We start from the raw sequence: 12377 nt of genomic DNA, 5'->3' as shown, positions 1-12377 counted from the left end.
TGCTTGTTGACTTTTATTTATCAAAGCATGGTTACTATATAACTTCACACATTTTAAATATTTTCATGTAGATAAAAATAGGTTTTCCTTACTGTGATAACATATAATATATCATTTATTCAAAGTTAAAATGCATAATGAATATGATTTTGTGGAAGTAGGACCTCTGCCAAAATGTATTCAGCAGCTTTGTGGATGAACATGGAATTGCAGGACATGGATAAAAAAAAAAAAAAAAAAAAAAAAAAAAAAAAATCACATATACAGAACATATAACATATACATGAATTCCATGATTTACTCTAATTCTTCAAGAGAAAGCAAACATGGGAAAAAATACAAATTAGTAGTTCATCTCAGTGATAGTGGGACAGAGATCTGGGATACATAACAAAACACAAACATGTCTGTATGGACACTTATCCTATGTAGTACAATACTTGAGTGTTGGTTCTCCTGTCCCTTTATGGTATGTACAGAGATAAATATAATGTTCCTCTAGGCACTTTCCCACCTGATCTATACATGGTGCTGCAACAGTGCAAATAATGAAATGTAAGGGATTCAACCACACTGATTTACAAGGAACTAGTCTTAAGCTGGTACTGCATGTGTATCAATACACAGTCACATCATAAAGGAAAGACCAATGCAAAACTTTTGCCTATGTGGTTGAATACCTTTCTGACCTAAAGGCTTCATATCCTTGGACCTTGATACTATCTTAACTTATTTTGAGTTTGTTCAGTCTTCCATATACAAAAATAATGAGAATACTGTATGCAGTTTAACAAACTAGTGTCACATGAACAATAATACTTACTGTGTATTTGTTTTAAAATATGAGAGAGAGAGAGAGAGAGAGAGAGAGAGAGAGAGAGAGAGAGAGAGAGAGAGAGAGAGAGAGAGAGAGAGAGAGAGAGAGAGAGAGAGAGAGAGAGAGAGAGAGAGAGAACTGTGGACATTGAAGCATTTATGTTGGGTAATAGAGAATTAAAATGTCAAGGCATTGTGGTAAATATGTCAAAGCATTGAAAAGATGTATAGAAATATGTTGCCTCTTTTTCCATTATTGATATTGTTGATATAATTTTTACTTCCGTATGTTATTGATCAACTTAACCCCTTCAGTACCATGATGTGTTTCCATATTCATTCTGGTTGCTATTTGGTGATTTTATACAGCTTTAGAAACTTATGTGGGGGATTAAAATAGTGAAGACTGTGGCCATTAATCTTCTGATCTCCATAGACCCTTCCTACTGTAAATGAAATCGTCTAAACATAACCAAAAATTATGGTAAAAATGCGACCCAGTACTGAAGAGTTTAAAGTTAAATGATGAAGGTGAGCTGCAGTACATCTGGACTTGCTTCAACCTAAATTGAGCCTTTGTTAGGTGGATGTAATGCAGACTGTTTGGCTCATAAAAGCCAGCTTCCAGTCTGAATATGTCTGGATTACAAGGGATTTATTCCATCCTTGTTTTCTAGTCTGAAAATATTGACTTATTACAAGTGCTAAAACTAAACTGTGGTCAAACAATCCTTACAATAATTGTCCAGGAGTAGAAGCTATGTGATGTCATGAGAACAACAGTACACAACATTAGTATGCTTACTCATGGGGGAAAAAATAGTAGATGTTTACACATTACAAGTGTTCCATCTTAAGATGTTCTGTGAAACATGAAGTAATTAAATATCCAGTAACTTCACTTGCCTATTACTAACTCCAGCTTGCAACCTGTTTTCAGTTTGTGGTTCAGATGAAGTGTATCTTGCTTTAATCTCTTAAGGATAATATGGTGGATGTCTACATAAACAAGCAATTACATATATGTGTAAACTCAACCAAGCAGTGATAAAAAAAATTAATGACTACACAACAGCTCAAGGGTGAACCTGGTCTTGTGTACACTGCTATGAAATACATGTTCAGATTTCTTTGCTAGTTTTCTTTTCAGTTTTTCAAACTTTCATGGATCTGTATTTGATAATATCTGATGCTTGAATAACTGTTATCTTTCTGTATTGCTTCAGTTATACAAGAATACTAAATTAACTCTTCAAAATTATCCAAACATCTTTGCATCTAATTTTGTTTCTCAATGCTACTGTTGTCATGTATCCTAAACATTTTGATTCCATGAATTAACAACTCATAGTGCAATTCCACATGTGTTCAAACTGTAATCCAACAACAGAGCACATACTTCCCGTGGTTCCACACAATGCATTGTGGAAAGCATCTGTTGCCACTTGTATTGTGTGGCAAAAATGAAAAATATTTCTTGCTGTAGACTCTTTTCTTCAAGAGCCTATAAGGAAAGAAATATAAATTTGTGATGCCCTTGCTTAACCAAAACAAACACCTAATTCATCTTTAGTCATTCTATCACATATCAAAATTTCTGTAAAACTGCATCAATACTATTTTTGTATTCAGCATCACTGTCTCTTACTGGATTAAATGTTTTTTGGTAACATAAACAGTGATGATAAATGATAATGTATCTAAAATAGTACTGATTTTCATTGTCAGTTGTGTGCAAGGGATCAGAAGTTTCCTTTAGTAATAACACTCAATGATGCATCTGCTTAATCCTCTTTTCTCATGATTTGAGATTTGATGTACAATATCAACCTCATCAAGTGTTCTGAAATTTATATTTTACAGTTTGTGTTTTATGTCATTGGTATTCTTTATATTTTGTTTATTTTTCTCTTTATCAGAGCAACTTATAATGAACTAATGGCACACAAAATCAAAAGAGGAAACTCCAAGAGTTTGAAAAAAATAGTAATTATTTACATTTTTTAGCACTGCTTTAATATGCTGAATTCCACAGCAATGCTGCAGTGGTGTCCAGCTGTAGGACATGAAACTGATTTGAGTACACAGTAGTATGGTGAGGCAGATTGTGAAAAGAAGCCAACATTGCAACACTAGGATGCTGCATCTACTTGAACACTGCTCAACAAGCTCTCATTCTACTACACATGTCCATCATCTGAAAAAAACAAGTATGGTGAAACCTCTAATTCTGAATTAAATATGATGTCAATTATGATTCACTTCAGTTCCTCAATTGAGGAAGTAAGCTTCACCATCTCAACCTTCAAATGATTAATTCAATTTAATTTCCTGCCTCCCTTCTTACCATCATCCTACCAATATTTTGCTAGTAGCCATTCACTTCTTCCTTGACTCTTTTACACCTCCCACTGTCTCCTTTTCTACCATATATGTTAATTCTATAATAACTTTTCATTTTACTTTAAGCCCACTGGCTTCAGATTACATCCATGGGAGGCTTTGATGTGTCATGTCATGGTATATACATATCTGATGCTACAGAATGAAGATCATGTGGTACAATAGGCTTCAAATACCTTTTCATCTCACAATGGGGGCTTCTTCTTCTCCCTAACAGGTCTAACTGGATGCTCTTCAGTGTCATTCTTTTCACCATCCTCCATTGCTTCTTCAGCCTCCTCCACTTCCTGTGTAGATGCCTTCTTTTCCTCATGATTTAGAACAAGGGCTTTGCCAGTGTCTTTGGCCACTCGCTTGGCCACACCCTTCACTCCAAGGGAGGCAATGTTGTGGCCAGCCCAGGCTGTCTGACCCACTGCATACAGGGTGTTGTCAGTCAGTGCACCAACATTTTCCCCATACCTGTTGATAAAAAAACTTAATAGTGAAACTATGTTCTCAACATCACAAGACTTATCATAATGCTGTCATCCAACACATGAAGTGTCTAGTATCACAAGTGTGAACAAGCCATTCAGGAAATTTTAAATTTTGAATAGTAAAATTTTCTTTAGAATGTTTTCTATATTGCAGATTCAATGAAGATAAACCTGTGTTCATTTGGATCCTGAGTCATAAAAAGAATGCTACTTCAATAAAGTTTAAATAGTTAAAAATAACCGAGCCATGGTGTAAGTGTGTAGGCCATCCTATGACAGCAGAAATAGTTAGTTTATTTTACCATCTATCAGACTAATGTCCAAGCAAAGAGGAGTCATCAGTATGATGCACACAGATACCTTGGCAAATTTTCCATCACTATGAGGCCATAATAGAGACCTGATTGAAATACAGTGTAAGTAGTATGAAGATTATTCATCTGTCTCCTGAAATTCTAAAGGCCAAGATGTGGGGAAATGTTTGTGTATGAGAGTGCACAGTATTCATCTTGGGTACTGTACTACTTTGTGTTGGACATTAAATTAGCATATATATACAGGTTAAATTCATACTTGTGGGTGACAACTTTGACTGTGTTATCAGTGAGACTGGTGGCCAGTGTGGCAGCAGCTGACTCAAGACCCATATAGATTGTAGAAGCTCCTTTCACTGCACCTGCTGCCACCTCTAGGACACCTTCCACCTGAGAAAGTGAGAAAGGTGAAGAAAATTATATCTTCTTTCATAAGGCATCAAGCAAATCAAAATAAATTTATGACCTTCACATTTGGTGAATTTTGATGCAGATAGTTATAGGTTTCATCAAAATCAGGCGCCTTGGCAAAGGATGCTTTATAGTATATTCAAACAATGAGAATACTTACCATACAGTATTCAGTACTCTAATCTATTCTTGTTTCAATGATATACTTTTATCAAAAGAACAAAATGCTGAGCAGAGCTACACACTCACATTGCTGTTGGCTTCACTCTCCTTCTGCCCTGTGATATGGGTGATGGCTCTGGTACCCTGCCTCTGAAGGTGAGGTGCAAGTTTACGTCCCAGTGTCATGGTTGCCTTGCCTACTTGGCTCACTGTAAGATATGGGGAAATAAAGCTTATTATTAAGATGTATAGGGCTTAGTATTCATGGTGTGTGAATGAATGGCATTACTTTAGCACAGTCCCAATGGTAGAGGACAAATATCATCTGAGTTAAGATGACACTGCAATGCATGTAGATGTATGTGTAGATAGATGTACATCTACATGGCTTGCAAAATGGGATTGTTCTTGTGCATCATTCACTTTGTCTCAGACAAATCTAAAGTAAAACACAAAACTATTGAAAAAAAAAAATAATAAATAAATAAAATAAATAGAATAAATAATATATAACAAATAAATGGACTGAATCCATGAGGTCTTCAATGCAAGAACAGTCTGTCCTTATTTGTTATTCAACATATCACAAGTCTCTCATTATTACATATCACATCTTTGTCTTTGGAATCTTAGCCATCAGAGAAACTGTATATAGAAAGCTCAGAATTCATTAAATTATGGAGAGAAAAGATGTAAGCATCTACAGAAACAATCCCATGTATTTCTTGCCAGTGAATACATGTAGTCAGCAATGCATACATACATGTTTTGCTTAGTCCACTGCCATGTATGAGCAACACTTCTTTGTGCCTCCTTTATCAAACTCTTTTAATATCTGAACCAATGAAATAACAACAAATACTTAGGATGGAATAATAAATGAAGGCTAGAAACTCACACAAATAACCACTGACTTTCACTGCCTTGCCAGAAATATCTCTCGCCACTTCTGCCGTCTTGTGCCACTTGGGATCAACTTCTTTCTTCTCTGCCACAGGCTGCACATAATCCTTCAAGCTTTCTGAACCATAGGAGATCAGCTCACTTAGCTTGCCTGCCCCCCACACCACTCCCTTGGACACTGCCTCTGCTCCTATGGGAAAGATTATTGGGGTTGTTACCAATGCAGTGGTGGGATAAATTTTTTCATTGACTATTCATAATATCACATGATAAGTATCTGTATTTACACTATGCCATCTTTAAAGTCAACCAAGAACTGTCCTTAATCCATCAATATGAAAGCTCATATTTGAATAAAAGTGTTACAGGATTTATTCTACACAATTGTAAGGAGTTTTGGGAAATATAATATACTAAAGCAATTGTTTAGTCACTTAATATGTGCCAGAACTCTTGAGTTTAAAGCCTGCATGAATAAAGAAAAGCCAAGTATAATTTGCAATGTTGATAAATGAAAATGATGCATATCATGTGAAGGTGACAGAGCAACACAGCACTGGCAACAAACCTGACACAGTAATGATCCATTAATCCTGTTTGAAGAAGAACCACCTCATACACAATTATAAAAAATCAGACATTTTGAAGGTAGCATACATGGGTGTGTGAGTGTATAAGTGTTATGTTTATATATAAGGTCTGCATGATAAACTCAACCACACTTGTGAAAATAAAAAATAAATAAATTATCACAAATTATACATGCACACATTTTGCTCAGCATGCAGGAATTGTCACTCTGCATGATGTCACTAACTACCATATCATGAATAACACTAAATTGTACTTCAAACTGACTATATTGCTTAACTACAACAATCTCACATATATCATGCTTTTCACTGAAGCTGAGAGAAGCTGATCACAAATTATCTACCACAGTCTACTTCATGCCGGTAATGACTGATCAAGATCATAATTTTATTTCTTATTCCAAAAGCTTTATCACAAAAAGTATTCATGCAAAAAACATTTCTGTATCATTATTGCCACATGGAATACATTCATAAGTGAATGATTCTTCATTATCTCATCTGATAATAACACATTTTCAAACAAAGTTGTTCTTGTTAAAAGTCTTTTATCTGTATTATTGATCAACTTTTACCACTTTATTCTTACACCATACAATACATGGTATGCCCTGGTCACAAAAATAATTCTATAATATAGGTACAAAAAACTGAGCACTCCTAATACTCACTTGCTGCACCACAGCTAAGCTCCCTACTACTAACCAAACAACTTGCCTGCAAATACTGGAAATATTAAGGAAAAGGTGCAAGTATGGACAAAGTGCAATATATTCATACCTTATAAAAGAACCCAACTGTATGACTGACACAGCAAAATCACATAAAGTACTTTGCAACTTTGCTAGAGATTTCGTTTCACACCATCTGGCTTTTGTTAAAATATAAGGAACTCTGCAAGGTATTTATATCTGTTATGAAGTTTATTAGGGAGTTACATGTCTTTTATATGGATCTTTCACCATGATCTCTCCAGTGAGGGTGTTCAAAAGGAGAAGAGAAAAGAAAGCAAGATATATATATATATATATATATATATATATATATATATATATATATATATATATATATATATATATATATATATACACAGAGAGAGAGAGAGAGAGAGAGAGAGAGAGAGAGAGAGAGAGAGAGAGAGAGAGAGAGAGAGAGAGAGAGAGAGAGAGAGAGAGAGAGAGAGAGAGAGAGAGAGAGAGAGACAGACAGACAGACAGACAGAGAGAGAGAGAGAGAGAGAGAGAGAGAGAGAGAGAGAGAGAGAGAGAGAGAGAGAGAGAGAGAGAGAGAGAGAGAGAGAGAGAGAGAGAGAGAGATTAGGTGGCACATGATTCACAAGGGAATTAGTGGGTGATTGTTTTCTGGAGGCACCATCACCTTGCTTCCCATGCACTCAGCTGAGTGATACACAGTCTGTCTCCCTGTGTGATTTATTTTGTTCTGAAGTGCAATTAGGTATGTACTTCACTCTTAGATGTGATACCTTCGTGCTCCAAATAGATCAAAGAAACCAGTGAGACAATTATAGAAACTATGGTACTCGCATATTTAAAATTCCATTGCATAGTATCCGCACATGCTACAATTCAGGAGACATGATGATATTCAGATTAATTCTGTGATGAAAGAGTTAATCAGGAGACATGATGATATTGAGATTAATTCTTTGATGAAAGAGTTAATTTGATTCATTAAGTATCAATTCAATTGTAATTCAAATCTGCCCAAGCTTTACTTCAAGCAAATGTAATTACAAATCCCAAATTTTCAAGGAAAAAATTTTCAAAATGACTTTCCTATCTTTACTGTATTAGACAACTCTCTTGTTAAGAGAAAGAAGTATTGTTCTGTAAAAAACAGTATGAAAAAGGAGACACAGCTGTCTCATCAAGAAAACAAAGCAAGCCCTGCACAGTTGTTTACAGATAGTTTTATGGTGTATTTAAGTGTATGTGAGCACAGATAAAGATGCTGTTAGGAGAGAGATGTGGAAGGATGGTGTAAAAAAAGCCAAACATTGAGCAAAGAAGAAGATATTGTTAGGATAGGTTCTGTTACTGTAACCTCCCTTTTGGACAGTCCTTGAGGAGAAGATGTTTCTTGGAAATGGAACAGATAGGGGGACTGATATGCTGCTGCCACCTTTCAGGGATAATGTAATTATTCAATGCAATGAAGTTGGCAAAAATAAGTTTAAAGTACAATTTTTAAATTGTTATGGAAATATTGCATTATAATCAGATACAAGTTAAAAAAAAATAGATGAAGACATAGAAAACAGGAATATTTATGGTTAATGTGGAAGTGGTGAGTCTTGAGTGTGGTGGAGTTTGCAAAATCACATTATTGGCCAAGTGTTGGCCACTACAAAATGTAAAAGTGTCAGTTGTGGCAAAGCATGTGCATAACTACACCAACAGAAGAAAAGAGCAAAAGAAGAATGGGGATTATGTAGCGAGTGCCATCACTGCATGCCAACACAAAAACACTACCGTGCAATTATCATGATTAAGACCTGCAACAAATTTCACAAAGCTAAAACCATTCTTACAGCTTTAGCCTGTTTTTTTGAGCTGATGGATGCAGATGTTATCCTCTACAAGTGAAAGACAAAAAGGTAGTTACAGTATATCCTTGATGTTGTCTTTATATATAAATATACCAAGGCTTCAGTGCCAGATCTGGTGTGAGCAGTAAATGAAGGGGCAGTGATTTTGCTGGTGCCTGCCACAGGGGATGATACCTGTAACCAAACCTGCAGCAATGCGCTCCGACGTCGATTCCTGAATGAGCCTGACCTGGCGGGCACCCTCCTCTCCTGGCGGTGCTGCCTGCTCCTGGTATGATGTTAGCTGGGTCAGGATCTGCTCAAACAAGTCTCGATTATCTTTGTCCACTGAATCTGGGAGGATGACGCCCACACTGGAGCCTGCAAGAAGAGAGCAGGTTAAATTGTAAGTCTATATATATATATATATATATATATATATATATATATATATATATATATATATATATATATATATATATATATATATATATATAGTACACTTGACCCTTGCTTTAACGAACTAAATAGAGTACTGCGTGTCTATTGACAAAAGGATCATCACACTTCATGATAGAGCCATTTCCCAAGTGACGTGGCCCAATTCAATGAAGCTGCACCACTCACCGGCTACACTACTGGAGAAGTTTGGAAACATGTAGGCCCCATAGAAGGAGTGGAGAACAGGGCTTTGAGCTGGCACCAATGGATAACTCCATTCCCCAACCTGCAGGAAGCCCCGGGCATTGGCTCCTGCTCCTGGTGCTCCCTTGATGGGCTCTGGTATAAAAAGAAAGGATATGGATTGATCTGTGTGTTGCTAAAGATGCAAAGGATAACTAGATTATTATCTTATCTTTATTATAGATGGAATAACTGTGATAACTCTGCCAATCTATTACTTTCTCTCATCAAACTTGACAAGAGTGAAAGCATGACAGTATGAATTAAAAATTAATATATATATATATATATATATATATATATATATATATATATATATATATATATATATATATATATATATAAGTTAAGTAAAGTGGAATAAGAGCATATCTAGTCTTGCCAGTGACAGCTACCTTCTGTCCAGTTACAGAGCGTAACAAGATGCTTTACAGAAGACTATCACTTGTACTGACTCACCAGGAAAGGTGAAGATGGCCAGGAAGGACGGATATGAGGGGCTGGTGACTGTACCATCTGGAAGGATGAAAAAGATTTGGACACCATTCTCCACATTGAAGATCATCTCTCCCTGCTGGGCCGCAACCACTGGTGTCACCAGGGGAGAGCTGTCCATCATCCCAAAGTCCTGTGGGATTAAAGTACCAAGACACTCACATGGCATTTCCTTCTCCCTGAAAACTAGTACTACAGCCACTAACACATTAAACACAGGTAAGCATTTATTAGAAATGTAAACATACACTACTATGGGTTAGCAATTAATTCCTTATCCAAGTATGATCCAGAGGACATCAATTCAGTGAGGCTCACCGAAGACAGGTCAGGATAAGAAGGATTTTCACTTGTGCCGGCTGTTGCTGCTGATGCTGATGCTGACATGTTACTCCCTGATGCTCCTAAAAATCATAGCATTGCAATTCACTGATTTATTTATAATATTCATATTCCCATTTTCAAAATTTCTATATCACACATCAGTCCACATTACTTACACTACACATCTTTTTTTCAATTTGAATTCTATTTGATAATTGTCAGAACTTTTCCTCTCAGCACTCACATGTAACAATTCTCCCATTATATTTCTGGGCATAACTACATAACTCATCATTATTGACAACAGTGCCACCAGATGTTTCATTCAAATACACACTATGCATACTTCTATTTAAAGATTCCTTTAACACACCTGATTCCAGAGACTTGAGATAATCATCATACGAGGGAGGAGCATCTTCCCCTTGTCTGCTTGAAGTGCCTCCTGAGGAAGCTTGTGTGTCAGAGAAGTGTTCAAGAACCTCTTTCCTAAAAAGAAATTAGAAAATAGAAATCTTTTGGACTTATAAGGCCTACTATGACAAAAAAAAAAAAAAAAAAAAAAAAAAAAAAGATGACTTCCACTGCTTTTTAAGTTCCATAATACTTTTAAAAAAAGGAAAGATGAATGGTGTAGATTTAAGTTATCAAAGTTCATTGATGAGCTGAGGAAAAAAAAAAAAAAAAACTCAATCATGTGCAGGTATGGAAGCACTGACTCTGTTTTTTTAATGAAAGAAAGTGATGCAAAGGAGAAGTGAGGCAGGAGCTCCGGGGCATAGGAAAAGAGTGATGCAAAAGAGAAGTGAAGTTTAAACTTAGGGGGAGAAAAGAACCAGGATTGTAAGCATGAAGATAAGAAAAGAGCACACACATGCATGTGAGACCTGAGAACGAGAAGAAAGTAAAAAGATCAGTCATCCAGGCAGCTGAGCTGAATTACCAGGGAAGTGCCTGTGATGTGTGAGGAACAGATTATGACAATGTGAACTCTTGCATGTTGTAATTGAGGCAGAGTATATTATCAAATCTACTTACCTGGTGTATCTCATCTTGGCCTGCATCTCTGCATACTGCTGTGTTTTTTCTGCACTGCAGTCAAAGGACTCCACCTTGATGGCAAGTGCCTTGTCAATGAGACTGAGGCCCTTCTGCAGTAACACACCTGCCTATTGAGCAACAAGATACATCACAATCTCTCTCACTCTCTATCTCTCTCTCTCACACACACACACACACACACACACACTGTGTGTGTGTGTATTTACCTATGTATTTGTATTTACCTATTTGTGATTACAGGGCCCGAGCCGTAGCTTTCTATGTCCTGTCTCTTTGTCCACACTTGTCTGTGTGTGTGTGTGTGTGTGTGTGTGTGTGTGTGTGTGTGTGTGTGTGTGTGTGTGTGTGTGTGTGTGTGTGTGTGTGTGTGTGTGTGTGTGTGTGTGTGTGTGTGTGTGTGTGTGTGTTTCACTGTTTGATTTGCTGCAGTCTCTGACGAGACAGCCAGACGTTACCCAGCCCAACCATCACGGAACGAGCTTAGAGCTCATTATTTCCGATCTTCGGATACGCCTGAGACCAGGCACACACCACACACCGGGACAACTAGGTCACAAATCCTCGATTTACATCCCGTACCTACTCACTGCTAGGTGAACAAGGGCTACACGTGAAAGGAGACACACCCAAATATCTCCACCCGGCCGGGGAATCGAACCCCGGTCCTCTGGCTTGTGAAGCCAGCGCTCTAACCACTGAGCTACCGGGCGTGTGTATGTGTATGTGTTTGTGTGTGTGTGTATATATATATATATATATATATATATATATATATATATATATATATATATATATATATATATATATATATATATATATATATGTATGTAATTTTTTTGTTTGTTTCACTATCCAAATTTTCAAGCAATACAGTGTCTTGTCTATTATCATGAGCAATTACAATTAAGAAAACTTTTGGTGACAAAAATAAAATTTCAAACTACTTTATTAACTGAATCTGAAATGAAGCAGATAGATACTGTGAAGTACTAGCCTGGGCATTGTGTCCCTCAGTGACGAAGGTAATGCCCCGGTCAATCAAGAGGTAAGCCTCTTGGTAATTGCTTTCAAACTGCTCCTGTGGGGTGGCACCACCCTCCAGAGTGGTGGGAGGTTCAGGATGGGGAGGAGGAGGTCTCTTGGGAGTTTCTTTACTCATCTGCAAAGAGTGAAAACAAATAAC

At 36.7% G+C, this 12377-nt stretch overlaps 1 protein-coding gene across 2 annotated transcripts; it reads right to left on the bottom strand.

Annotated features, from left to right (window-relative positions):
• LOC123511509 (spartin-like) lies at positions 1-12371 on the bottom strand. Of its 2 annotated transcripts, none has more exons than XM_045267467.1 (12): positions 12189-12371; positions 11171-11301; positions 10506-10621; positions 10127-10212; positions 9773-9941; positions 9257-9409; positions 8825-9010; positions 5484-5678; positions 4673-4794; positions 4272-4402; positions 3396-3681; positions 1-3013 (listed from the first exon to the last, which is right to left on the bottom strand). In XM_045267467.1, exons 1-11 carry the CDS (start codon positions 12351-12353, stop codon positions 3405-3407), a joined length of 1731 nt encoding a protein of 576 aa, XP_045123402.1. In that variant the 5' UTR covers positions 12354-12371; the 3' UTR covers positions 1-3013; positions 3396-3404. The 2 variants fall into 2 exon arrangements, with proteins under 2 accessions (XP_045123402.1, XP_045123403.1); XM_045267468.1 differs by having other exon boundaries at positions 8837-9010.
• Positions 12372-12377: the final 6 nt, after the last annotated feature.

This window comes from Portunus trituberculatus, chromosome 31 (genome assembly GCF_017591435.1).
Source record: "Portunus trituberculatus isolate SZX2019 chromosome 31, ASM1759143v1, whole genome shotgun sequence".
In the NCBI taxonomy this organism is placed as follows: domain Eukaryota; kingdom Metazoa; phylum Arthropoda; class Malacostraca; order Decapoda; family Portunidae; genus Portunus; species Portunus trituberculatus.
This window is presented reverse-complemented; position numbering and strand designations above follow the sequence as displayed.

Bases quoted from the DNA above. Each gene is read 5' to 3' on its own strand.
- LOC123511509 (XM_045267467.1), bottom strand. From the start codon at position 12,353: ATGAGTAAAGAAACTCCCAAGAGACCTCCTCCTCCCCATCCTGAACCT. The intron at 9,410-9,772 runs GTGAGTCAGTAC...TTTTTATACCAG, and splicing joins GGCCATCTTCACCTTTCCTG to AGCCCATCAAGGGAGCACCA. The intron at 4,403-4,672 runs GTGAGTGTGTAG...TCACTTTCTCAG, and splicing joins AGAGTGAAGCCAACAGCAAT to GTGGAAGGTGTCCTAGAGGT.